This window comes from Delphinapterus leucas, chromosome 15 (assembly GCF_059928025.1).
Source record: "Delphinapterus leucas isolate spDelLeu-1000000601 "Yukka" chromosome 15, BTC_Dleu_Yukka2, whole genome shotgun sequence".
Taxonomy (NCBI): Eukaryota; Metazoa; Chordata; class Mammalia; order Artiodactyla; family Monodontidae; genus Delphinapterus; species Delphinapterus leucas.
Window position 1 is genome coordinate 37,146,238 of NC_143143.1, and position 26,905 is coordinate 37,173,142.

Sequence of the window (26,905 nt, forward strand, 5' to 3'; positions counted from 1 at the left end):
CATGCCACAACTACTGAGCCTGCGCTCTACAGCCCACGAGCCACAACTACTGAGCTCACGTGCTGCAACCACTGAAGCCTGCGTGCCTAGAGCCCTGTTCACCACAACAAAGAGTAGCCTCCGCTCGCCAACTAGAGAAAGCCCGCGTGCGTCAACGAAAACCCAATGCAGCCAAATATGAATAAATTAATTAATTTTTTTTAAAGTTGGAAAAGATAACTTTTTAAAAAAAAGTGAGGAAACAAACTAGAGAGGTCTGACGGAACCGCAAGGGGCCTGGTTTCAGCTCTGCATCGAGGAGGTGGCCAGAGGGCACTGCTCCATGGAGAGGGGCCTGAAATCAGTCTCTGGGGCCTCTTAGCAGTGCTCCCATCTCTGCAGAGCTGTCTGTGGCCCCAGCAATCCCAGGCCTTCAGCTCAGAGACTTGGCCAGCCACCACCTGCCCGCCCCCCAACCCCCACCCCTGGTCCGTGAGTCAAGGTCAGGGGATGCATCCTAGGTCTGGAAACACCCCTGGGTGGCCACGGGAAGGTCCTGTAATCACGGACTTCTGCTTCCCCTGGCACTTCCCCAGGACGCATCCATCTTCATGGAGAGCTGCCCTTCTCAAAGCGTCCTCTTTCCCAGGCTCCTCTGGCCTATTTTGGAGCCCTTGCTCTGTCTCACTCTATTGAGGTGGGAGAGATGACATCTTTTGGGGGGAAGACTGTTAATTTGATTAGGAAGTGTTTCTTGAGGTGCCTAGCACTAAAAGACCACACAGGGTATTTCCCACCCTCCCCTCCCCCGCTTTCGGGTGCTTACAACACCATGGGGGACCCAGGTATTTCACTTCTACAGCAGCATTTCTGCCAAGGTTCACAGACCCTAAGACAGTGGGAATTTGGCAGAAGCATCATGGCTGTGGGTGGCCAGCCGCATCGCATCTGAGAGTCTCCACGAGGGCAGGGCAGCCTGGGAAAGGGCTTGGGGAGGAGCTTCGTGGGAGCTCAGGTCGATAGGAATTTGGGAAGGGCTGGCTTGTCCAGCTGAGGAGTCTGGGCTCTGTCGAGGGCAGCCCATCCAGGTTTTGAGCAGGGGAGTGTGAGCACGCATCTCATGAGATCCACCATCCCCACTGAGTGAGTGGCATGAGCCACATCCACCTTGAACCCCATCAATCCCACCTTTGACCTGTGTCTGCTGCGTTCCTGAGTGGGGGGAGGACAGAAGGATCCAGATGGGCTTCCCCAGCACCACCCCTCCGTCCCCGGGACTGTTCTCACTTCCCCATCGCTGTGTGCAGCCCTCCTCCTGCCTGGACGGTTTCACGCAAACCACACTCGTCCACTTCGTTCAGTCAAACCAGCCTGGGACCAGCCCTGAGGCTCGTTGGAGCCAGTGCCAGCTTCACTCTGCAGCCTCCAGGCCCTCCTCCACCGCCAGGGCCATCACGTACTTGTCAACATCCCTCGAAAGGGCAAAGCCAGGTCACACTAAGGAGAAAACACCTTTTCTGAAAGAACGTTGTTCTTAGTATTTTCAAAAAATTGTTGCACAGTGATCGTGGGAAAACTTAATCCTGTTGGGCTTCCTTCCTCTTATTTTAGTTTCAATTTTGGTTTTATTTTGAAATATGTGGGGGAAGAGCCTATAAAGAACTTCTAAAATCTTTTTATTTTGAAAAGTTTCAAGTTTAAAGAAAAAAGTTACAAGAGGACTACATTGCACATCATTTATATTTACCCCATATTCATCACCTGCTAACATCCTACCACATTTTCTTTCTCCCGCTATAGGTAGCTACGTATTGTGATTACCATTAGCTTGTGAATCATCTGAGACTACGTTGCAGACATCACATCACAACCCCTGAATATCTCAGTGTATGTCTACTGAGAAAAAGGACTTTTCTGATATGACCCCCAGACAAAGATCACCCTTTGGGGACTGGGCGCAGCTATAACACCGCTATGTAATGTACAGTGCAGATCCAATCTTTGCCAATTGTCCCCAAAATGCCAGGCCCACGAGCAGCCTTCAGTTGCCCATCTCTTTATCTTCCATCCAAGGCAGTCACTCAGCCTTTCTTGGTCTTTCGTGACGCTGACACTACGAGACGAGCTGGCTAGCTGTTTAGCACGTGTCCCTCAATTTGGGTTCATCTGCATTTTCGCCCTGGGATGGGATCAGTGGAGCGTTTTCCGCAGGAAGGCCACAGGGCTGTGTTGTGTCTTCAGCACAACCGTTTGCTACGTGGTGATCGGTCCTGACAGGCGGGTCCACCAGGCGGCGGGACTACAACTCCCAGAAGGCCGCGCGCGCACCCCCGCAGCCGCTGCCGGGGCACGCGGGTGCCGTCTGGGCCACGTGACGGCCGTCCGGGTCACGTGGCCGAGGCGCGGGTCACGAGAACAAACACTGCCAAGGCGCTGCCTGGCCGGTCGTCTGCGGCGGGACATGGCCAACGTCTCCAAAAAGGTGTCGTGGTCCGGACGCGACGTGGACGACGACGAGGCGGCGCCGCTGCTGCGGAGGGCGGCGGGGCCCGGGGCGCCGGCAGGGGAGGCCACGCCGCTGTTGAACGGGGCTGGGCCCGCGGCCGTCCGCGCGGTGAGCCCACGGAGAGGCGGGCCGGGTCGGGTCCGCGCCGCGGTTGCCGGTGCCGGTAGCCGGGCCCGCGGGGACGCGGCGAGTCCGTGCTCGGGCAGTGCTAGTGGCAGAGGCGGGAACGCGCCTCGGGTCCCGCTTGGTAAACGGCAGGGCGAGCTCGGAACCTGGGCCCCGGGGTTCTGGAGTCCTGGGAGGCGCTGGGAGGCGCTCGGCCCAGTGACTCTCGGGGTCGAGGAGCCGGCCCATTATCTTGGTGTTAAGGAGCGTGGGAGAGCCCAGTCGCACGCACGCTGCTGTAGAGTCCCGGTAGCATGAAGCTGATTTATCTCCTCACAGTTTATTTCTTAGTGGATTTAAAGGGACGGCAGATGGTCTTCTGCTTAGGTAACCTTTTCCTTTTCTTTTTTTTTGGAACACTGTATACACGAGCAACTATTTTTACTGCTTTTGAACCCCAAGAGATTTTAAGAGCTTAGGTTGCAGAGTTTGTTTTCGCAGTGGGAATATCTGGGGGGCTGCATCTTTACAGGGAGCCTTCAGGGCGACCTTAGGAATGACAAATATGTGCGTTCAGTTTCCCTTAGCAGTTCATTGAAATTGAAGCACAGTGGTTGAAATGTGCTTTGCAGGTCAGCACAGAAGTTTGCGTCCTTAAGTGAATTTCCGTGTGTGTTAATTTTGAGTTAATGAATTTCTTTTGTTGATTGCTTGGCCTTACTCGGTTTTGTGATTGTTTTTTCGTTTTTCTCCTCCTATCCTAGATCTGTCCATTAAACACTTGTGTGGTGTTTAATGAGGAAGGACTCAAGTATCAGGCTGTTTGTCCAGAACTTATCTAGGTTTCCCCAGCCCCCAGAAATGCATCAGACAATGAGGTCAAAGTCTGTTCCTTGAGTGGGATCTTCTGCTGAAGTGCTTTCTGTGTCTGCATGAGAAGTGACATGAAAGGGGAGAATTTGCAGTGGTGGGGATATGGATGCTTTGTTGTTTTGTTCTCACAACATTTGTTTCTTTTTTACTCTTTAAAAGAAGGTAATCTGAAGTTTACAAACCAGAAGTATGAAACTGGCTTGGCTTTAAGGGTGACAGGTAGAGAGATTGGAAGCTTCGAGATTGAATTGGGGTTTATTTTGGGACTGAATGTGCTCAAGAGTTTCCCACTTTTCTTTATGCATAGACACAGGAGTTGGCTTTTTTTGAAATAACCTGTTGATTTCTTCCCTTAAAACTCATTCCCTTAAAAGAACCTTTGCGACCTTTTTTGTTTGTTCATTTGCATTTAATAACAAGTGACTAGCTGCTCTTAAGTGACTTAAAACATAATTTATTGTGTGCGTGTCGTGTACTCGGCTGCATGCAGTTTGCCTGGGACTCAGAGGTACATGATGCAGCTTCCTTCCTCCTGGCTCCAGGCTCCTGGAAAACCAGGCCCAGTGCTCTGGTGTGAGGGACCCCAAGAGCAGGAGAGGTCACACTAGGTCCAGTCTTGGAAGAGTGCATGATCCTCAGGCGGGTGGACAGAGGGGAAAGATAAAGGGAGTGAGCATTTGGGAAGTAAGTCGGAGTGGGGAGTGGAGGCTTGGGGAAGGAACCGGGGTCGACCTGCAGGGGACAGCTGCAGGCTTCGAATTTAGCTTTATCTTGTGGGAGAATCCTTAAGAAGCTGGAGAGTCCAGCCTTGAAGGATCCTTAGACGGCCTTGCGTGGATGGGGTAGGGGGGCACTGGAGGCATTGGTGCTAGGAACTCTGCTCTGGACCAGCAGAGGCAAGTGCTGCAGCCTCCTGTGCCTCAAGCTCCTCACCAGCAGGAAAGCTAATATGCTTCCAGCCCCGAGCACCACCTGTCACAAGGTGGTAAACGCTAGTTACTCTCAGAGGTATTAAAAATGGCAGCTTGGAAGTGATCATCTCTGAGTTGCTGTTCCTGGGGCGACTCCTGTGCAGCTCACTGAACTCCTCGAGGCCGGCTTTCTTGCAGGAGGGTCGGCTCTGGACCAGAGGGCTGAGTTCGCTGTAGCAGACGGCGGCTTGTAAGCCGCTCTCAGACCAGGGTCGTTTGAACTAAAGTGACAGCCCAGGCCAACAACCGCTCTATGAGAATGTTCTGGTGAGCTGGACAGGAGAGCTTGTCTTGCCACCTCCTGGTCCTTCATGGTTTGTTGCAGGGCGTCCAGAATTGGAGGCTGGTGTTCTTGCACCCGGCATGGGAACCTGCCAGGCACCATGAGGTGGCTGCTCTGGGCAGCCCCAGGCAGGGTGGGCTGGGGGCCGGCCTGAGCTCAGCCTCCATCTGGCTGGAACCAGGCCATTCAGGGTTGCTCTACCCTCTCTCCGGCCCTCGGCCTGTCGTGCCTGAGTGTGGGGTGAGGGTGGGTCATCCAGCAAGTTGCTGCCTGTCCACCCCTGGGGCAAGGAGAGGGTGAGGTCAGCCAGCAAGTCATGGTCATGTGGGCAGCAGGAAGCAGAGCATTTTGAAAACTTACAGAGGGAAATCTGAGCCAGAAACAGAGGCTCCGGCTGTGGGGGTGGGTATTTGCAGTGTTTGTAAATGCGGGTCCTTTCCAGGGACCTCAGCTTCGGGAAGCTCCGCCTGAGGCAGCCTGAGGGGTAGGACCCTCAGGTTAGTGTTTAGAATCAGTTTTGGGGAACTTACTCCTCTGGGAACTGGGGTGTTCTGCCCTGGTGACCTGGAGCCACGGGCTGCGGTCGGAGTATGGGGGGCCAGGAGGGGGTCATGTGCAGGCAAGCTGCAGGGGCAGGTCATCACCATCCCCAGTGGCCCCTTGAGCTCTGCTGAACGTAAGGGAGCACCCCGTCTTTCTCGTAGCTGGCTCCCAGCCCCAGGGCAGGCCCTCCAGGAAGTCCCTCTGCCTCAGCGCCCTGTACTATCCTCCTCCTCCTCCTCCTCCCCCCCCCCCGCTCCCTCCTCTCTCATCCCCTCTCCTCCCCCCCTCCTCTCCCCCTCCTCCCCCGCTTTGCAGAGTCCAGGCCTGCCCCCTCAGCTGACCCGCCCCTGAGGGCTCCCTCAGGCCTTTAGTGGTACCTGCCCAGGTCTAGTGTGAGGGGCTCAGAGTCTGGGGGAGGGCAGGAGAAGATGTGGGTACCACCGGACAGTGCAGAGAGCTGAGGACCAGGGTGGGCCCAGCCTAGTCAGAGGGTCCTGGGAGGCCTTCCGGGCAGAGGCTGCAGCACTCAGAAAGTGAGGTGCAGCGGCGGGGCTGTTCCCATCCGGCCCCCTCTGCACATCATTCATCAGGTCTCAGCCTAATGCGCCTCCCCAACCCCGAATCGGGCAGGCCTCTCCCTCAGGCTCTGTCATCGCCCTCAAAGCCTTTCTCACAGTTTACACTGACTTTTGTTTATGGGCAGCTTGGTTTTTCTGACTGTAAGCCCCTGGCTACGGAGGCCCTGTGCCCTCAGTGCTAGGGGGCATTGGGCTGGGAGGGGAGGTTAAAATGCAAAGTGGCAGAGTGGGCGGCAGGCGGCCTTTAAATTGTCTGTGAACTTTGTTTTAATGATGGTAAAAGCACATAACACAATTTACCATCCTAACCATGTCTAAGTGTGCAGTCTGGCAGCATGAGGTCCATCCACAGTGTCGTGCTGCCATCACCCCAGCACCTCCAGAACTTTCTCATCCTCTCAAACTGAACCTCTGTCCTAGTAAACACTGACTCCCCACCCCTCCCCCAGCCCTTGGCAAAGGCCATTCTGCTTTCTGTCTCTATGAATTTGACGTCTCATAGCAGTGGTATCATAGGGTATTTGTTTTTTTGTGACTGGCTTCTTTCTGTTAGTACAACGTCCTCCAGGTTCATCCATGCTGTAGCATGCGACAGGATTTCCCTGTTTTTAAGGCTGAATAATATTCCATTGTGTGGATGGACCACCTTAGGTTTATACATTCATCTGTTGATGGGCATTTGGGCTCCGTCCACCCCTTGGCTACTGTAAAAATGCTGCTGTGCACGTGGGTGTACAAATACCTCTTTGAGACCCTGCTTTCAGTTCATTTGGGTAGGTAGCAAGAGGTGGAATTGCTGGATCATAAGGTAATTTCTATTTTTAATTTTTTGAGGAACCGCCATACTGTTTTCCACAGCAGCTGCTCCATATAACACTCCCAGCAACTGTGCACAAGGGTTCCTGTTTCTGCACATCTTCACCAGTGCTTGTTATTCTGTTTTTTAACCCTGGCCATCCTCACAGCTGTGAGGTGGTATCTCATTGTGGTTTTGATCTTCATGTCCCAAGTCTTTGGCCTGTTTTTTTAATCCGCTTGTTCGTTGTTGTTGGGTTGTAGGGGTTCTTTACGTATTCTGGATATTAACCCTTATCGGTTACATGATCTGTAATTTTCTCCCATTCTGTAGGGCTAGTTCCTTTTCACTCTGTTGTTTCCTTTGATACACAGAAGTTCTTCACTTTTTTTTTTTTTTTTTTTTTTTTTGCGGTACGCGGGCCTCTCACTGTTTTGGCCTCTCCCGTTGCGGAGCACAGGCTCCGGACGTGCAGGCCCAGCGGCCATGGCTTACAGGCCCAGCTTCTCCGCGGCATGTGGGATCCTCCCTGACCGGGGCACGAACCCACGTCCCCTGCATCGGCAGGCGGACTCCCAACCACTGCGCCACCAGGGAAGCCCAGAAGTTCTTCACTTTGATGTAGTATCATTTGCGTTTAAATTTTAAAATAATTGTAGACTTACGGGAAGTTGAAAAGACAGTACAGAGAGGGCCTGTGTGCCTTCCTCCAGTTTCCCAAGATGGTTCCGTCTTACCTCACGGTAGTACTGTGCCGAACCCGGCATTGATGTTGGCACAATGTGTGTGAGTAGCACCCTGCCATTGTCACACGTGTGGGTGTGTGTGAGCACGTCCATCAGTGCCCTTGTCCTGCCTCTTACAGTCACCCCCTCCCCCCCAAATCTGTCCTCCCTCCGGGTCTGACCTTTCGAGCACATCCAGTCTCTGGAGCCACATGGTCTGAAATCTTTCAGTTCTTTCGAAAGCATGGAGATTTCATCCAGGCTGTCGTGTGTAACAATAGTTTGAGGAACTACTAGTAATTAACTTGCATTTAAGAAATGAGAAAGGAACAGGCACAACAGATGAATCACTGAACTTTCAGTAAATGGCTTCTTTCATCACAAAAGATATTTCCTAAGAGATGCCCATAAAGTTCAGAAAAGAGGTGATGAAACCAGGAAGGTGCTGGAGGTGGGAGAGGGTGTGCCTGGGAGTTGTAATGGGGGCGCCATCTCCGCATGAGCGCATTTCCGGGTCCAGAATGGAGCTGTCTGGTGCAGATGTGTGCTTACCTGGCGTCCTCCCGGCCGGGTGCTGAGGACCCGTTGTCACCTGAGCGAGTGAGTCCGTGCCATGTGGACCGTTCTGCCCCCCTCTCCCCCAGCTGTGTGCGCGGTCGCAGCCTCAGCCTCGGGGACTGTTTAGGTGGCAGAGGCGCTGCTCTGCAGGGGCTGACTTGGTGTGGTGGGAGTGATCATGGGGTGCAGTCCATCAGTGAAGAGTGAGGTACAAACGGCCAGGCCACCTGGCCTGTGGCCTCCGTCTTGGGTTGGACGGCAGATGGGTCTTCTGTTTTCACAGTCCAACTTTCAGTTCTGCCTGTCTTTGCACGCCGTCTTCTCCGTGGAGACGTCCCTGTTCCGTGTTGCTGTGGACGGACTGGCGACTGGCACACCATTCCTGATGACTCGTGTATGCATAGGGAGCAGAGGCTGCAGCTCCGGGCCCCCTCCTGGGTTGAGTTCACTCTGGAACTGGGGTCCTTTCTGGGCCAGCGGGCCAGGCATTCCTGCCCGTGCTTGGAGCTGGAGGGCCCGCCCTGCCTTTCTCATCAGATTCAGCAGTTTGGGGGCATTGTCGATTGTTTTTAAGAAAGAAAACGGCTATATTTCTCTCCTCACCCACCCATTGTACCGACGTTTGCTGTATATACATAGAGAAAAGTGCAGTCACACGGTGGAGCAGGATGATGGTCTAGTGAACACACCTGACAAGTTACCACCTGCCGTGGGGTGCACAGTGCCCCCCGGAATGTCTCCACCCCTGACCTGGAACCCGTGTCTGAGACCTTTGCAGCTGTGGTCAAGTTGCGATGTGGTCAGGCTGGTGTCCTCATGGGAGAGGAGAGACATGCGTGCATGTATACACACACACACAAGGCCGGTGGCAACGGAGCAGAGATTGGAGTGATGTGGCTACAAGCCAGGGAATGAACACTAAGGATTGCTGGCATCCATCAGAGGCTGGAAGATCCTCCACACGACCCTGAGAGGGGGCCCTCCCTGTTGACACCTCAAGTTTGGACTTGTGGCTCAAGAGCTTGGAGAGAACACGTTTCTTGTTTTTCAGACGCCTAGGCTGTGTGATTGGGCACAGCAGCCCCAGGAGGCTCGACATCCCCCAGAGGAGTCACCAGTGTCCCCAAAGCCCCCTCGTCCCCCCTACCCCCTGGTAACCACCAGTGGCAGTAGGGTTAGTGCTGCTGAATTAAACTTTCTGTGCTGGAATCACTGTGTGCTCAGGGCTCTGGCATGGCGGGCTCTGTGGTCCTTGTTCCTGCACTGCTTCGTGGTTTCCGCCAGAGGAGAGGCAGGGCAGGGCGCCCGGCTGCGTTTCAGAGGAGCACCGGGTTGTGGTTTTTTTTTGTTTTTTGTTTTGTTTTTTTTGTGGTACGCGGGCCTCTCACTGTTGTGGCCTCTCCCGTTGCGGAGCACAGGCTCCGGACGCGCAGGCTCAGCGGCCATGGCTCACGGGCCCAGCCGCTCCGCGGCATGTGGGATCCTCCCGGACCGGGGCACGAACCCGCGTCCCCTACATCGGCAGGCAGACTCTCAACCACCGCGCCACCAGGGAAGCCCCGGGTTGTGTTTTTATGCCGTATGTTCCACACAGTGTTTGTGTCCTGCAGCGTGACTTGTTTCTCTGAAATGCATCTGTGAGCAGCCTGTGTTTTGTTCCGTAGTCCTGGCCTCCACCATGCCTGGCAGTGGGCGTGAGGGCAGTCATGTGCCAGGGTGTCCGTCCTCTGTGGTTGACCTGCCCCTGTGCTCAGGAGTGCAGCCCCACTTCAGAAAGGTCCTGCCCCGGAAAGGGGCACATATCTGGGGGGCCTGCCTGGAGGCCTGTGATGGGTCCGCACCTGGTAGCCACTCAGTGTCATGATGGGGCTGAACAGAGAAAGATGGGGTTTGGAGGTGGGGGGATAGAAAGGCTCCTGGAGGAGGGGCCCTCAATCACCAGGGTTTTCCAGGCCAGGGAAGGAGGGTGGCCAGGAGGACACTGTAGAACAGGGGAGGGTGGGGCTTCCCATCTGGAGGTTGGGCTCCTCAGTGGGTCATGGGGATGGGCCTGGGGTCCAGCACTGGCCCTGCTGGGGTCTCCCACACGGCAGGTGCGGCTCTGTGCTCCACAGGTAGGGCCAGGCGATGGGGTAGTGTACAGTGCAGCCCGGCCCCATAGCTAAGCGGCCTATGATTTCTCTTCTGCTTCTAGTCACCCCATTCAGCATTTTTCCGGATCGGACAGATGAGCAACGTGGAACTGGATGATGAGCTTCTGGACCCTGTGAGTGGTCGTCCTTTCCCATTTTTGGAGCTCCTGCTCATGCCAGGCCCCTTCCTGGGAAAGTCAGGCCTGCTCTTGTGGAGCCACAGCCTAGCAGAGGGCAGACGGAAAACCTGAACAAGAGGATGGCAGACAGTGGCGGTTCTGTGCAGAGTATGGGGACAGAGTGACGTGCAGACAGTGGGGTCTGCAGAGTCTGGGCGACCAGGGAAGGCTGCTCTGCGGGGCCCTGTCCCCTGAGGCTGCCCGATGAGCAGAGGTTGGGGAGTACATGTCAGGCCAGGACCGTTGAGCTAGCTGCTGTGTGCGGGCTGGGGGGCAGGTGCCGTGGGCAGGTGTGGGGCCTGCAGGAGGGCGTCTCAGGGTGGTGGGCCCTTGGACATGGGTGATGTCCACTTCTCCTGCCCCTGTGCTGGGGTCGAACTGTCCAGCAGCTGCCAGGGGAGCATTTCCCGAAACCCCCTCCCCCAGACTTGCACTTGACTTCCTCCTTGGAGGTGGCTCATGGTTCTGACTTGCATTTCCCTGAGGCTGCTGGTACCGTGTGTTCTTCATGTCTTCTGGAGGAACTCTGTTCAGACCCCGTGCATGTTTCTTAATCAGGTTGTGTTTTTATAATGAAGCTGCAAGAAGTCTTCATATACTTTAAACACAAGTTGCTCATCAGTTACAGGATTTGCAAAAACTTCTGCTTGGTCCACAGGTGGTCTCACTTTCTGCCAGTGTCCTTGGAAGCACAAAAGCTTTTAATTTTGATGAAGTCCATTTGATCTGTTTTCTGTTGCTTGTGCTTTGGGTGTCATGTCTAAGAAACCATCACCTAAGCCAAGGTTACAAAGATTTGCTCGTCTTTTCTTATAAGAGTTCTGTAGTTTAGATGTTTGATCTGTTTTTCACTAATTTTGTACATGGTATGAGATAAGGGTCCAAATTCATTCTTTTGCATATGGATGCTCAGTTTTCCCAGCACCATTTCTTGAGAAAACTACTCTTTCCCTGTTGAATTGTCTCAGCACCATTGTTGAAGGTCAGTTTTTGTGGGTTTTTTTTTCACTTTTTAAAAATTTATTTATTTATTTTCAGCTGCATTGGATCTGCATTACGGATTTGTTTCTGGGCTCTCTGTCTGTCCTTGCGCCCGGGCCGCACTCTGCTAATGACTAGCTTTGTAGTAAGTTTCAAAATTAAGAAGTTTGAATTATCCCACATCATTTTTCTTTCTCAAGGAGGTGTTGGCCTTTCAAGATCCCTTGTGTATCTCCGTGTGGGGTTCAGGCTCAGTTTGTCAGTTTCTTCAGAAACGCCAGCTGGAACTTAGAGGTGGCATTTACTCTTAACATCAAATGTCCCGAGCCACAGTATAGCTTTCCATTTATTAATGTCTTCAGTTTTTTTCAACAATATGTTGCAACTCTTGGTGTACAAGTCTTACACTTCTTTTGTTAAATGTGTTTCAGGAATAAGTTTATTTTCTGTATCTTTATGCTATTGTAAATAGAGTTTTCTCAATTTCATTTTGGATCGTTCATTGCAAGTGCGTAGAAATGCATTTGATTTTGTATACTGATCTTATATTCTTCAATCTTACTAAATGTGTTAATACTAATTGTTTTTAGTGTACTTTTGGGGATTTTCTACACATAAGACCATGTCATCTGCAAAGAAGAGTTTCACTTCCTTTCTAATCTGGATGCCTTTCACTTTTCTCTCTTGCCTAATTGCCCTGCTGGTAGAACCTCCAGGACAGTGCTGAGTAGAAATGCCAGAGCAGGCATCCTCGTCTTGTTCCTGATCTCAGAGGAAGAGCTTCAGTCTTTCACCACTGAGCGTGAAGTTACCTGTGGTTTTTTTTTTTTTTTTTTTTTTTTTTTTTTTTTTTTTTGCGGTACGCGGGCCTTTCACTGCTGTGGCCTCTCCTGTTGCGGAGCACAGGCTCCGGACGCGCAGGCTCAGTGGCCATGGCTCACAGGTCCAGCCGCTCCGCGGCATGTGGGATCTTCCCGGACTGGGGCATGAACCCACGTCCCCTGGATCGGCAGGCAGACTCTCAACCACTGCGCCACCAGGGAAGCCCACCTGTGGGTTTTTTATAGGTGTCTTGATCAGGTTGAGGAAGTTCCCTTTATTCCTGGTTTATTGAGTGTTTTTATCACGAAGGGTTGAGTTTTGTCAGATGCTTTTTGTGACTACTGAGGTGTTCATTTCATGTGGACTTGGTCCTTTATTCTATTGGAACAGTATCAAACTGTTTTTACTTTCATACCAACTCACCCTCTGATTGTCCAGACACCACCTGAGTGTCCTGCAGGTCAGTTTGTTCAGACCCTAACTTCCCAGCATCCGTGCAGACCCACAGGCTGAGGGCTCAGTCCCACGAGACCCCCCGACCTCAGATGCCAGTGACAAGTCCAGGCTGTCACCTGTGCTTCTGACTGACCAGCTGTAAATCGGGGTTCCCACGCCTCCTCCTCGGGTTCCATAACTTGCCAGAATGGCTTGCAGAACTCAGGGAACACTTTGCTTATGTTACTGGTTTATCATAAAGGACATGATTTGAGAACAACCAGGTGGGAGAGATGCCCCGGGAAGGTGTGGGAAGGGGTGCAGAGCCCTCACGTTCTCCCTAGGAGCCACCTTCCCAGCACCTCCACATTCACCAGCTGCAATCTCCCTGAACCCCTCCATTTGGGGTTTGTGTGGAGGCTGCATTACACAGGCAGGACTAATTAAATCCTTGGCCGTTAGAGATGAGCTGCTTGTGTCTCCAGCCCGCTAATCCTGTGATGGTCTTCCAGCCCCAGCCCAGACACACTCGTCACCCAGAGATGCCAAGCGGGTGGGTCAGAGGCTGGTGCCAGAACCTGGACGTGGACCACAGACATCTTACACTAATTGCTTTTTGGGGGTCAACCCACCACACTAATTGCTTTTGGGGGGTCAACCCACCACACTAATTGCTTTTTGGGGGTCAACTCACCTTGTGTTCCTGGGATAAACCCGCCTGGCCGTGGTGGTGTGGGACCTGGCCTGCTGGTGTCCTGTGGAGGGTCTGTGTCTGCCAGTTCCTGCCTTGTGCTTGTCTAGCTTTGGGCTCAGGAGCGTCCCTGCCCTGCGGGACGAGTGAGCATGGCCCCTTCCTCGTTCTGCTTCGTTCTTACATATGCTGGGTTGTCAAGCTCTGCCTCTTCCTCCCGCAGGACATGGACCCCCTTCACCCCTTCCCCAAGGAGATCCCGCACAACGAGAAGCTTCTGTCCCTGAAGTATGAGGTGGGCCCCCCGCTCCCTGCCCTCTCCCACGGTGGCCGACCTGAGCCTGCGAGCTGGGGTCAGTTACTAGTGTTTCTACTGCCCGGTCCGCAGAGCTTGGACTATGACAACAGCGAGAACCAGCTGTTCCTGGAGGAGGAGCGGCGCATCAATCACACAGTGAGTCTGGCGGGCAGCTGGGCCTCGTGGCCACGGTGTCCCCACCACCTCCCTCCCCTCTCGGCTCCAGCTGGTGTCCTGGAGTGAGCGCTGGCCGCTGCCCGGCATGGAGACCCGTGCGGGTGTCACATCATTACCACTGAGGAAGCTGTTCTTAGGGGTGGCGCCTGGAGCGTCAGCATCCAGTTATGACTGGGTTGGGGAGTTCTGTCCCACCAGTGCTCCACGGCCTCTGAGATGTCGGTGGGGCTGCTCTTCCTGGGACTCAGGGTCCTGAGGGCAGCCCTGTGCGTGGTGGCAGTCACTAGAGCAGGCCACGACGGGACGTCCCGCCTCCGCACCCTCCTGTGACAGCGCCCCCCTTCATGCCCGCTGCCGCAGGCCTTCCGGACTGTGGAGATAAAGCGCTGGGTCATCTGTGCCATGATCGGGATCCTCACGGGCCTCGTGGCCTGCTTCATCGACATCGTGGTGGAGAAGCTGGCCGGCCTAAAGTACAGGGTCGTCAAGGACAGTATCCTTTGTCTGTGGTTGCCCAGAGCCAGCGGGTCCACAGGAGGAGCCCCCACCTGTGTTATGCCATCGGCCGGAAGATGTGACTGGGCGGGGGCTGCATGTCTGGGGGGTCAGGCTTTGTGGTGACCCTGAGATGCCCAGTAAGTGCTCCAGGTCCCAGAGTCCGGAGTGCAGCCCACTGGGGAGTGGCGCCTGGGTGACACCACCCCGCGTGGTCCTTGACGAGCCCAGACATTGACAAGTTCACGGCGCGGGGCGGGCTGTCCTTCTCCCTCCTGCTGTGGGCCTCGCTCAATGTGGCCTTTGTGCTCCTGGGCTCTGTGATCGTCGCCTTCATAGAGGTAGGTGGGCCCCTCCACCGCTCCCCACCCCAACCCCCCACAGCATCTTCCGGTGAGACTCACTGGCTAGACTGTAGTGGAATCCTTGCTAGGCATCAGGCGGTTCAGCCAAAACGAAGCCCACCTGGGCCTTCCAACCCTGGCCCTGGCGGCCGTGCCCATCCACCCGCACAGTCCCTCACCCACTTCACGCAGCAGGGAGCAGAGGCAGCGCCCAGCCCAGGGGTGCGGGTGGAGGGACCCACCCGAGGGGTCAGACGCTCCTGGGGCACCCTTCCTTCCTGTGCCCCCTTGCTTTTCCCTCGGGGCGTTGGAAGGAAGAAGGGGCAGCGTCCAGGAGCTTCTGTCTGGGGTGCAGTGCAGTGTCCCCCAGAGGGTGCGACAGTGCTGGCCCCTCAGCGGGTGTGTGACGTGGGCCTCCCATCATCCTGGGCACCCCCGCCTGCCTTGGGGACACTGAGCCCTCCCATGCCCGAGGCGTTTCCTCCCCTCGGTGGTTGCTCTGTGTATCAGTGGGGAGAGGCGAGAAGCCACTACCCTGGGCGACCTGGGCACTGCGTGGCGCGTCTTCCTGGGCCTGGTGGCGGTGGCGGCGGCAGTAGCGGCTCATTCGGCCTGCGGACTCAGTGCTGGCGCCCTTCCTTCCAGCCGGTCGCTGCTGGCAGCGGGATCCCCCAGATCAAGTGCTTCCTCAACGGGGTGAAGATCCCCCACGTGGTCCGGCTCAAGGTGAGACACGAGGCGGCCCCGCCGGGAGCTCAGGGCTTAGCCCAAGGGGCTTCCTTGTTGGGTGAGAAGTGTGTCATTTGTCCACCTCCGCCTCCAAAACTCGCCCAGACCCGTGCTGTTTGCTGCTGACGAGCCTGCGTGTGGGTGTGCTGGCAGGTTTTATGTGAACTTTCTTTGGAAAATGGTAAAACTGTCGTACATTCTGAATGACGCAAAAATACTTGAAGGTACATCTGTCACAATTGCAACCATGTAGACATTTTAAGTTCCATATGGTGGTTAGTATTTCAGAATGAGAGTAGCTGTGTTGAGTGGTGAGTTTTTTCCTTTTTTCAGAATTTTCCTTAATCTCATTGTGCGTGATCTTCTGGGTAACACACTGATTCCAAGGGGGTTGGGAGGTCAGGTTTCCTCCCGTGATCATTTCAGGGTGTGCAGCTGGTGTGCCTTGGTCTGGGGTTTGCTGGCAGTGTCTCTCCTGCTCTGTCTGGGGAGGAGGTACTCCGGGGAGCAGACAGGAGGGGTGGGGGTGCCTGTGCTCCGTGCCCTGCAGCAGGAGGGCAGGGCCCGAGCTAGGTGCGGGTGCAGGAGCCTGCAGCCCAGAGCCCGAGGACAGAGCGACAGCTGCTGTTTGCGTGTCTTTGTGTACATGACCACCTGGGACAGAAGGGCTGAAGAGATGGGCGTCAGGAGAGCATCAGCTGCCAGCTCCCCCTCCCCCAGGACACCCGCCGTGGGTGCCGGCCCCCTCTTTGGTGCTCATGCCTGCCGAGGGCTCACATGATTAGGTCCCTTCCCGTGTGCAGTTTGTCCCTCAGGTTCTTGGACCACGTGTGGCCTTTAATCAGACTTGGTGCAATTTCCTTTGTGTTCCAGACCCTGGTGATCAAAGTGTCCGGCGTGATCCTGTCCGTGGTTGGGGGACTGGCTGTGGGGAAGGTAACAGAGTGCAGCTACCCCTGCCTGAGTCCCTCTGCACCCGTGGGGCCTGGGGCCGGTGTGTCACCCCCACCGGAGCCGCGCCCATCTGAACGCAGCCGTTTGTGCCTTCCAGGAGGGACCAATGATCCATTCGGGCTCCGTGATTGCTGCTGGGGTCTCCCAGGGGAGGTCCACGTCACTGAAGCGGGATTTCAAGGTGGGTCTTCCCTGCGCCCACGTCCATACCCCCAGGGCTGGGCCTCTGCCTCCCCTGCAGCCTCCTTCCCTTCGCCTCTGAGGGTCCCTGGCATCCTGTCCATGGGGGCATCCTGTTGCCTTGGTGCTCTGGGTGAGTGTGCATTTCTGCAAGGAAATGACCTGTAGCTGTAAGCTCACAGGAATGCGTGGCCTAGAGAGGTCGGGAAGGTCATGTGTGTGGGCTGCTGGTGCTCAGTTCTGGTCCTTCTTGCACAAACCTCAGTGTTTAAATATTGCTGTGAATGGGTTATTTTCTCTGGATGTTGGTGGGCAGGCAAGCTGCCCGAGACCCAGCTCTTCAGTCCTGCGGGTTGTGAGCCCCATGGTTGATGAGTGGCTTGTCCAGAGGCCTCCCCACATTCCTCCCTCCCCTCCTCCCTTGCTTTTGGGCCCACCTCCCCCCTTTCTGAGAGAAGTGCCCTTGGAGGCACTGGCTGAGACCCTCTCTCCGTCTGTCTTGGTTCAGATCTTTGAGTACTTCCGCAGAGACACAGAGAAACGGGACTTTGTCTCAGCAGGAGCTGCGGCTGGAGTGTCTGCTGCGTTTGGGGCCCCTGTGGGTGAGGAGGGTGGCCCTGCCTGGTCTGAGAGCTTGGTGACTGCCCGTGTAGGGGGAGCCAGGCTCTCCCTGCTGTGAGAGGGGTGGTTTTGGGGTTGATGGACTCAGTGCCTGGTGAGGGTGTGGGGTGGGCTTCTCAAGAGGCCCCGATGGCTGCCTCTGTCATGGGCTTGGTGTCCTGGGGTCTGGGGGCATGGGTGGCAGTGGGTGAGGGGCTGTCTGTGGCTGGGCGGGCACTTCAGGGCTGGGCCACTGGCTGTTCCAGGTGGGGTCCTGTTCAGCTTGGAGGAGGGTGCATCCTTCTGGAATCAGTTCCTGACGTGGAGAATCGTAAGTGCCTGGGACGGCCACCTTCCCGAGTTCAGGCAGCCCTGCCACTGGGCCTTCATGGCTGGGTGGATGCGTGGCTCTTGGCCCACACTGTGGGGTCTGCACCTGAGCTTCCCGTCCAGCTGGTGGGTCCCTGAGCCATAGGCCTGTTTCTCCTCCGTCCTCATCGGGACCCCAGGCCCCGCACACGTTCTTACCCTGGCCGAGCCAGTGGGGCTCCGAGCCACCTTCCCTCAGCCTTCGGAAGGTCTAGGCACCACCCAGGTGACAGGAGGGGAGACAGCCCTTTTGCTGCAGCCCCTCCCCACCCTCTGGCCCTGGGCTCAGCTGCTGTACACACTGCCGCAACTCATCACCACGGCTCTGACGGCACTCGTCTTTTTCCGCCTGCAGTTCTTTGCTTCCATGATTTCCACCTTCACCCTGAATTTCGTCTTAAGCATTTACCATGGAAACGTGTGGGATCTGTCCAGCCCCGGTCTCATCAATTTTGGAAGATTTGACACTGAGGTAACCCACTGCATCGTCCCCTTTTTTCTCTGGTTCTTTCTATGAGCAGGACCCAGGTTGTTTACTCAAGGTTCGGCCTGAGAGCCGGGCTTCTGGAAAGGTCTAGCTGTTAGCCGTGGGATAGGGCCCTTGTTTGTGAGCACCTGGAGCTGCTCCAGGAGGGTGCACGTGACCCGGCCGCGCAGGTTGTGGCGCCCGTCAGCCAGCGGGCACTTCAGGAGTGGCTCAGGTGCCTGCAGACTGTCAGGTAACATCACTAGACTGGTGGCCAGCGCTCCTGCAGCAGTTTCTGGAGGCCGAGAGGCGCAGGCAGCATTTCTGGGGCAGCCTGCGCTGCACACTGCCATCGCTGAGCCCAGGGAGCCTCTCAGGGGCTGGTCCTCACCCGTGGATGCGTCAGAGGTCCTGGGTGGCTAGGTCACCAGCATCCTCTCCCTTGCTCGTGGCCCCTCACTTACCCTTTGGCAAAAGCTCAGGCGGCCCCCCGGAGCCGCTGTGTGAGGAGGCAGGCGGTCTGCCCAAGCACCCGGCCTTTCTCTCTGGGGGCCTCCTCGCCCTGCAGGAAAGCGCCAGGGTTCCCGTGCACAGGTGTGTCCTGTGAAACGTCCGGTCCCGAGTCTGAGCAGGAGCTGGTGGCAGTTTTCCTCACAGAAGGTCTCCTCTTCCTCCCTCTGCACAGACGATGGTGTACACAATCCATGAGATCCCCATCTTCATCGCCATGGGCGTGGTGGGTAAGGGCCGTCCCCGCGTGGGACAGCGCCGACCAGTGGGGACAGGGCCTGCGGGGCTCCAGGCCTGAACCGGCTTCGAGGGCCAGAGAAGCACGCGGTCTCCACCCCTGCTGGCTGTCCCAGGACCGCCCCGGGCAGTGGGGAGGGAGCCCGACCCTGGGAGGACTGGAGCCGCACTCTGGCTGATGACAGCCCCTTGGGAAGCAGACGGACCTGGGCAACACTCCTTACTCTGAAAGCCCGTGGGACGTGAGCCCTCTACCCAGCGGGCGTTTGCTGCCTGGGCAGCCTGCTTCTCTTCCCGAGTCCCGGACACGCAGCTCCTTCCTTGTCCCAGGTGGCATTCTCGGAGCTGTGTTCAACGCCTTGAATTACTGGTTGACGATGTTTCGAATCAGGTGAGAAACCTGTTCAGGGACTGAGTTGAGAGGTGTGGCCACACAGGGCATCTGAAAACTGACCGGTCATGGGCTCTTGCCCACGGGGCCGTGGGGAAGCCACGTGCCAAGCACACCCCTCCACGGTGCTTTGTACCTGAGGGGACAGACCCACTCGGCAGGGGGACAGGTGGAGCCTGGAGGGTGGCCCCTGGCAGGGAAGGCACAGCCCATGGATCCGGCGCGGCCCTCGGTTGATGCTCTTCTGGGCCTCTCATGTCAGCGCCAGCGCGGTTTGTACGGGGCCATCCTGACTTGGGCACGTTTGGTCCAACACAGGTCCTCTGCTGTTAGGAGAGCCATCATGAGAGCTCTCTGGTTTTCTGAAGCCGTAGGGGTGGGTCTTGGCTTTCTTCTTTCTTGTCTTTTTGCACTAACATAAAATGAGGTTGGGGAGCATCCGGGAGGCAGCCTGAGAGTGTTCAGGAGCCAGGGCGGGTTGGTCATCAGATGAACTCAGCATCCTGGACGGCTCTCCCGAGTTGCAGGCTCAGGTTGCCCTGGCTGCCGCCCAGCCATCCCACAGCTTGGTCCACCCCGGCTCTTTGCTCCAGGTACATCCACCGGCCCTGCCTTCAGGTGATCGAGGCCATGCTGGTGGCCGCCGTCACGGCCACGGTTGCCTTCGTGCTGATTTATTCATCCCGGGATTGCCAGCCCCTGCAGGGGAGTTCCGTGTCCTATCCACTCCAGGTAGGCGGCCGGGGCAGGGGCAGGGTGAGCCTTCCCAGACATGGGTGGGTGCCACGTCGGCCTGGGGTCTCACCCCAGTCCTCTCAGAGCAGCGGCCTGACAGGTTCTGCAAGGGGACTGTGGAGGTGGGGTTGTGGGCCTGCAGGCGGAAACTCGCGTGCACACGCTCGCTGCAGCACAACTCCCCGCAGCCCCTGTGCCCATCAGTGACGAGCAGGTGAACACGGCCTGGTCCGTCCACAGAGTGGGTTTCCTCAGTTGTAGGAAGGGTTGGAGCTCTGACATGTGCTCCCACACAGATGAACCTGGCAAACACTGCTGAGTGAAAGAAGCCAGACAGCAAGGGCCACACATCGTGTGGTTTCTGTTTATGGGAAACATCCAGAACTGAAAGCAGTTGCTGGTTGCCAGTGGGTGTGGAGTGTGTACTCACAGGCCTGTCACAGATGTGGGTCTGGGGTGCATGGCTGGCTCTGGTGGGGCTGTGGGGTTGACCCACACAGCTTTGCATGGAGCCCCTGCCCTGGTCAAGGCTTGCAGGGACCCACAGTCTGCCCAGTGAACTGTGGGAGCGTGCTCCAAACGTGAGCCTTTGGATCCCCACGTACCCCAGGGACAGACTCGCCATGCAGCCCCTGCCTGGCCGGATGGCTTCTGAAGCCCTCACTGGGCCAGGGTCTGGCTCTTGGGTCCTGCCTCCCCTCCAAGACAGCAGCCTGACCCGCCTGTTGTGTGCTTGGTGCCTGATGCTGTCCAGGCCAGGACACTGTCCCACTGGCCTGTTCTCTTTCCTGACTTTGCAGCTCTTCTGTGCCGATGGCGAGTATAATTCAATGGCTGCAGCCTTCTTCAACACCCCAGAGAAGAGCGTGGTCAGCCTTTTCCACGACCCCCCAGGTGTGTGCCCATGCTCTGCACTCTGTGCTGTCAGACGCAGGTCCCCATGTGGGCCTGTTCCCTCTGGCCTGGTCTGCAGCCGGCCCACAGACACTGGGCCCAGGCCTGGCTGATGGCTTCTGGCCGAGCCCCCACTGCCTCCCTGCAGGGCTGAGTGCGCTGGAGCGTGGGGGCTGGCACCCTGGGGTTGGCTGGTGGCCAGTGCTTGGGAGGGGCCCAGCCAAGCTCCCCACGTGTCTCCTTCCCTCCCTGGAGGCTGTCCTGTCGTTCATTAAGACAGTCTCACCTTCTAGGATGAGTTTTTCTTCTGGGCGCTGCTCGCAGAGGTCACTCTCAGTCAGAAAACAGTCTGGTGACTCGTATACCAGCGAGGTGCCTTGCCCAGCTTCATGTTTTTAATAACAAACAGGCTCAGACTGGGCACAGACCTGCTTCCACTTCCCCTGTTTTTGGTTCCGCAGGGTGGGGGCGGGGAGGAGGGGCACACCCCCGAGATCCAGAGTGGCTGTTGCGACGTGCTTGCCCATCTGTCTGTGGCTCTAGTTGTTTCCTGACACGCTCCCCTGACCCCTGGTGGTCTCAGTGCCACCCTTTTCCATGCAGACCTCAGCAGCCACCTTCCCTTGGCCCAGGTCACCATCCTGCTGGCAGCTCTGGGCCCCGGTGGCCCCAGCTCCGCTCTGCCCTGCCCGCTGGGCTGCCGTGCTCACACTCTGAGTGCTGGGCCCCCAAGACCCCGGCACCCTGGCCTCTGAGAAGGGGGTGACTCTGGGGTTCTGGGTGTGACCAGGAGGCTCTGACGGGCTGCTGGGCAGGCAGCTCCGCCTGGGGTTGAATCCGTGTGGCAAGCCCTGGCCAGCGCCTTCTCCGCAGGCTCCTACAACCCCATGACGCTCGGCCTCTTCACCCTGGTCTACTTCTTCTTGGCCTGCTGGACCTACGGGCTCACGGTGTCAGCCGGTGTCTTCATCCCATCCCTGCTCATCGGAGCTGCCTGGGGCCGGCTCTTTGGCATCTCCCTGTCCTACCTCACCGGGACCGCGGTGAGTGGGGGTCTTAAGGGCCGGCTGGGCTGGGAGGAAGGGGTGGTGTTCCCGGTGCCCACTAGGGCCACCGTGGGCCAGAGCAGGGGTCGTGCGTGCGTGTGGCCTTCAGGGAGGGCACGGGTGTTGGGAGAGAGCGTGGTGTAGAAGGATGGGGCAGGTGCAGGAGTTGGGGCCTGGGAGTGCGGTGTCCAGGCCTTGGCCCCGGAGCTGCCTTCTGGCTTCTTCCTCCCACCTGCCTCCGTGGGCTCCTTGGTCTTTATTCTGTGAGCCTTCTATTTGCATCTTCTATTTGCATCTTGTTCAAGTAAGACTTTAAAAAACTGTAAGAGGGGCTTCGCTGGTGGCGCAGTGGTTGAGAGTCCGCCTGCCAATGCAGGGGACACGGGGTTTGTGCCCCGGTTCGGGAGGATCCCACATGCCGCAGAGCGGCTGGGCCCATGAGCCATGGCCGCTGAGCCTGTGCGTCCGGAGCCTGTGCTCCACAACGGGAGAGGCCACAACAGTGAGAGGCCCGCGTACCGCAAAAAAAAAAAAAAACAAAAAAAGAACTCTAAGAGACGCACAGCAAGCCTTCCCTCACTGGGTCCAGGTCATGTGTCCCAGGTTTCCTTTCAGATACGGTTTTTAGTTTAATTTTGTTTTTTTTTAATTGATACGTAACTCACGTACCATAAACCAGTGGTCCCCAACCTTTTCTGGCACCAGGGACCGGTTTCGTGGAAGACAGTGTTTCTGTGGATGGGGGTGGGGGATGGTTCAGGCAGTAATGCGAGCGATGGGGAGCAGCAGATGAAGCTTCACTCGCTTGCCCACCGCCCACCTCCTGCTGTGCGGTCCAGTCCATGGCCAGGAGGTTGCGGACCCCTGCCATAAACTCTCTCCTTCTGTAAGTGAACGGTTGGGTGGCTCTTTAGCCTGTTCGCAAAGCTGTGTAACCGTGATCGCTGCTTAGTTCCAGGATGTTCTCATCACTCCAAAAAGAAACCTGTCCCCATTAAGCAGCCACGCCTGTGTCCCCCTTCCCCAGCCCCTGGTGGCCACTAATCAGCTTTCTGCCTCCGTGGATGTGCCTCTTCTGATGGTTGCAGATTCACGAAATCCCGCTTCATGGCCTTCTGTGTCTGGCCTCATCATTGAGCACCATGTTTTCAGGGCTCATCCATGTTGTAGCACGAGTCCGATTTTCACTCCTTTTTAGGCTCCCTGGTGTGGTGCAGGCATTTGTGCACGGACTCCGGTCACTGCACACACGCGGGGTGCCCCCGCCCCCCCGCCCCGGCCATAGTGCATACCCTCCTGTCTTAGGCTGCCGAGTTCTGCAGGTGGCAGAGTTCATTCAGTGCATCCCTGAGCGGGCACAGCTAGGGTATTTACAAACTCAGGTGATGCTGCCACAGACCATTTTTTGTGTAAACTGTAGGATTTCCTCTTGGGCCCAGTGCTGTCAGTGCATCTTGGTGGGTTTGGCTGCCACTTTCCCCCAGCATCCCCTCTGTCTTCCCTGCAGGTCTGGGCAGACCCCGGCAAGTACGCCCTGATGGGAGCAGCTGCCCAGCTGGGTGAGTGCTGGCTGCAACATGGGCGTCCGGAGGTCAGGAGCGCCACTCCCCCAGCGTGTGGCTGGGCAGGGTCACTGTCCCCATCTGGTGCTATCTGGGGGGCCGGTACACAGGGTTGCATGGACAGAGCGGGAGCTGCACAGGGAACACGGCACGGGAACATGGGAGGGGCCGGCGGTGCAGCCTGCAGAGGCTCGTGCCCCCCGCAACCCTCCCTTCCCCTCCCCGCCTCCTGGCAGGTGGGATTGTGAGGATGACGCTGAGCCTGACAGTCATCATGATGGAGGCCACCAGCAATGTGACCTACGGCTTCCCCATCATGCTGGTGCTGATGACCGCCAAGATTGTGGGGGATGTCTTCATTGAGGTGCGGCCTGTGGGAGAGGCCGCCTGCCTTGCTCGCCCTCGCTCTGGAGCCCCTCCCCGTGCCCCTGGCCTCGGAGCCTGAGGCTGGGAGAAAGACTGGCGGTCTTCGGCCGCCGCAAGGGAGGGGGCCCTGTGGAGGCTGCCCCGCAAGCAGCCTCTCGCATGGCCGTGCCCGTCCTCTCCCCAGGGCCTGTACGACATGCACATCCAGCTGCAGAGTGTGCCCTTCCTGCACTGGGAAGCCCCAGTCACCTCACACTCGCTCACCGCCAGGTACCCCTTCCCGGGGCAGGCCCGCAGGCTGGGGGGCGGGTGCTGGACGCCCTGGGAGGCTTGGTGGGGGCAGCCTGGAGCAGGACGTGGGTGCAGGGCTGGTTCCCCCAGGGCAGCACCTGGGGGTCTGCGCTCCTGGCCCACCTTGTCTCCAGGTTTCCTGAGTCCGGCCACTTCCTGCATGTTGAGCTGTTCGGGAAGCTTCCTCTGCCCCGTGGTGGATCACAGCGTCTCTCTTCTACAGGGAGGTGATGAGCACACCAGTCACCTGTCTGCGGAGGAGGGAGAAGGTGGGCATCATTGTGGACGTGCTCAGCAGCACGGCGTCCAATCATAATGGCTTCCCTGTGGTGGAGGATGCTGACGGCACGCAGGTACCACCCAGCTGCAGGAAGCCGGGCTCATCATGTGTGCTGGCGAGTGGGGCGTGTTGGGGGCCATGGTTCCCGTGAATGTGGACGCCCTGCTCTGGGGTTTCTGGTAGAATTCCGCTGGTCACACGGCTGTGAAGACAGGTCCATGTGAGCGCTGTTCCCGCAGCTTGGGTAGTTACTGATGCGCCTGTGTGTCCTGTGGTCACACCCCAAGCTGCACCCCCAGCTGAGGAGTCACAGCTGTGCCTGTCAGGAGGTCCTGATGGAAGGTGCAGCGACGTCTGGGCCACGGTCTGCTTTTCGCCCCCACAAATGCTATGGTCTCTCAACACCTCGTGATTGGGGTCCTGCCTCCCCTCCTGGGCGTTTGGGGATCCGTGAGCCTGTGCAGGTGAAATGCCTGTAGCAGGGCCAGTGCCCATAGGCAGCCAGCATCGCTGGAGACCCTGGCTGGATCCCCCAGGCATCCCGGTGCTGTTGCCTGGCCCCTCTGGACCAGCCGGCAGGGCAGGCCCTAGGTCTCAAGTCCCAGGTCCTCCGCAGACAAGGGTGTTTTGTTTCTTGTGCAGCCAGCCCGGCTCCAGGGCTTAATCCTGCGCTCCCAGCTCATCGTCCTGCTCAAGCACAAGGTAGGCTGTCAGGGGTGGCAGGAGAAGGGGGTGGCAGGAGATGCCGGGCAGGGCCCTGGGCTCTGAGGCGCTGCCACCCACTGCCTGCCCCCCGCCTGCAGGTGTTCATAGAACGCTCTTACATGGGCCTGCTACGGCGCCGGCTGCGGCTGAAGGACTTCCGTGATGCCTACCCGCGCTTCCCCCCCATCCAGTCCATCCATGTGTCCCAGGACGAGCGGGAGTGCACCATGGACCTCTCCGAGTTCATGAACCCCTCCCCCTACACGGTGCCCCAGGTGCCGCAGGGGCGGTGGGGAGCAGGGGCCTGACCCCCACTTCCAGAGCCTCATGCAGCCACCACCCCGGTGGCGTTCTGGCTTCACTGGCCATTGCAGATGGGTGGGGGGCGAGCTCTGTAGGAGGGTGGAGGTGGCTACAGAGCAGGATGTGCTGGCTGAGGCGGGGGTGTACAGGCAGGGGGGTGGCAGGTCCTGGCCCGCTCCTGTCCTGGGGTGGGGCAGGGGCCGGCGGGCGAGCTGAGGCTGCGTCTGCATTGCAGGAGGCATCTCTCCCGCGGGTGTTCAAGCTGTTTCGGGCCCTGGGCCTCAGGCACCTGGTGGTGGTGGACAACTGCAATCAGGTGATGGGGGGAGCCCACTGCCTGCAGCCTACCAACCTGCCTGCCCACCCGCAGGGCTCCCCCAGACTCTGCTGTCCTCTGCACACGGGACAGCGGCATCCATAGAGGCAGAGGCCGCTGGATCCCATGACCTGGCTTTGCTCCCACAGGTGGTCGGGCTGGTGACCAGGAAGGACCTCGCCAGGTACCGGCTTGGGAAGGGGGGCCTAGAGGAGCTCTCTCTGGCCCAGACGTGAGGCCCTGGCACCTCCCCCGGGGTGCCTGCCTTGCTCCCCAGGCAGTGGTGGATCCAGCGTTCTCCAGACCTCGGGGACAGCCCAGCCAGCGTGTGACACATGTGGTCTCTTCGTTTTCTCAGTGCTCCCCTCCCCCCCCCGACCTCATTCCTTCACCCTCCAAGATTTCACACGCCAGCCTCCTGTTTCCTGACTTCGAGGAGTCAGTTTGTAGAACTGCTGCTCTTTTTTGAGAGACCGCAAGTGTGCGTATGTATCTGCATGTGTGTGCACGTGTGACAGCTGGCAGGCTGGGCCCTGTGGGTCCGAGTACTGCAGCCCCCAGGACGGGCCCATAGCCTGGAAGCAGTGCACCCTAAGCACCTCCAGCTGGAGGCCTGGGCGACTCGAGGCTGCAGCAGAGGCCTCTGGTCCTGTCCCTCTCAGCCCTCAGCTCAGTTTGCGGCCGTGAGATTTGGGGTCTGGGCAGAAACACAAGCTGGACTCATGAAGGCGAGGGCTCGGGGGAGCAGGACCACCTGGAGAGCAGACCCTGGAGCCGCACTCCCAGACACCCGTGCACCCCAAGCCACACCCACTTGGTGCAGTGGGCTCTGAGCCGGGGTCTGGGCCAAAGGGGAGAGCTGAGACACTCCTGTGGGCCCGGACCCCCAAGTCCAGCCATGCCTCTATCCCAGCGCCCATGTGGACGGCACAGGGAAGGCGGGTCTTCTCAGCACACGGGGGCCGCATGGGCCCCTGAGGACCCCCAGCCCCGAGTGATGTTCTGGGGCAGCTCTGCTTCCAGTGTCGGGGGCAGGTTGTTTCTGGGAAGAACTGGCGAGCCCAGAGCAGGGATGCACCCCTCCCAGGCTGGGCAGTGCCAGATTTGGGATCCTGTGTCCCCAGTGCCCCACGGGACTTTTTTTCTAAAGTGACTCACTTCCCCAGCCCACTTCTGTGATGAGGTCCTTGGATTCCTTTGTGGTAGGTTGGCGGGCACTCCACCTGGGTTTTAGCCTCTTTGAAGGGGATGGGGCTGCAAAAGACCTCTTCCATCCTGGCAGGGGAGCCCTCCATGGGGGGCACAGGGGTCCAAGTGTGGGGATCTGAATGGGAGAAATAAAGGAATTGTACCCAGACAACTGGTGCCGGCTTCTCGTTCCCATCCAGAGTGGGCCACGGTCCAGTTTCCCAGTATTCACAGGCCCACTGGGGTCGGGGGGGCAACCCAGGATGCGGCCCTCCTTCATGTGTGGTGCAGGTAGGCAGTGCCCCAGCGGGG

At 57.7% G+C, this 26,905-nt stretch overlaps 1 protein-coding gene across 6 annotated transcripts; it reads left to right on the forward strand.

Annotated features, from left to right (window-relative positions):
• The first annotated feature begins 2,412 nt into the window (after nt 1-2,412).
• Nucleotides 2,413-26,773, forward strand: CLCN7 (Cl-/H+ antiporter 7). Of its 6 annotated transcripts, none has more exons than XM_089896415.1 (25): nt 2,413-2,593; nt 10,112-10,183; nt 13,381-13,452; nt 13,546-13,611; nt 13,993-14,125; nt 14,359-14,468; nt 15,117-15,197; nt 16,074-16,136; nt 16,252-16,335; nt 16,843-16,936; nt 17,201-17,265; nt 17,659-17,775; nt 18,455-18,509; nt 18,847-18,907; nt 19,501-19,639; nt 20,443-20,536; nt 21,356-21,579; nt 23,090-23,141; nt 23,381-23,508; nt 23,695-23,780; nt 24,025-24,154; nt 24,724-24,783; nt 24,885-25,061; nt 25,325-25,405; nt 25,555-26,773. In XM_089896415.1, the coding sequence occupies exons 1-25, from the start codon at nt 2,441-2,443 to the stop codon at nt 25,639-25,641; spliced, it is 2,484 nt and encodes an 827-aa protein (XP_089752541.1). In that variant the 5' UTR covers nt 2,413-2,440; the 3' UTR covers nt 25,642-26,773. The 6 variants fall into 6 exon arrangements, with proteins under 6 accessions (XP_089752541.1, XP_089752544.1, XP_022450135.2 ...); XM_022594427.3 differs by having other exon boundaries at nt 2,415-2,593; nt 21,410-21,579; nt 25,555-26,771; XM_089896416.1 differs by lacking the exon at nt 2,413-2,593 and adding an exon at nt 5,612-7,959.
• Nucleotides 26,774-26,905: the final 132 nt, after the last annotated feature.

Excerpts from the sequence above, each read along its gene's own strand:
- CLCN7 (XM_089896415.1), top strand. The coding sequence starts at position 2,441 with ATGGCCAACGTCTCCAAAAAGGTGTCGTGGTCCGGACGCGACGTGGAC. Across the intron at positions 13,612-13,992 it reads AGCGGCGCATCAATCACACA|GCCTTCCGGACTGTGGAGAT; the intron begins GTGAGTCTGGCG and ends CCGCTGCCGCAG. Across the intron at positions 16,937-17,200 it reads TGCGTTTGGGGCCCCTGTGG|GTGGGGTCCTGTTCAGCTTG; the intron begins GTGAGGAGGGTG and ends TGGCTGTTCCAG.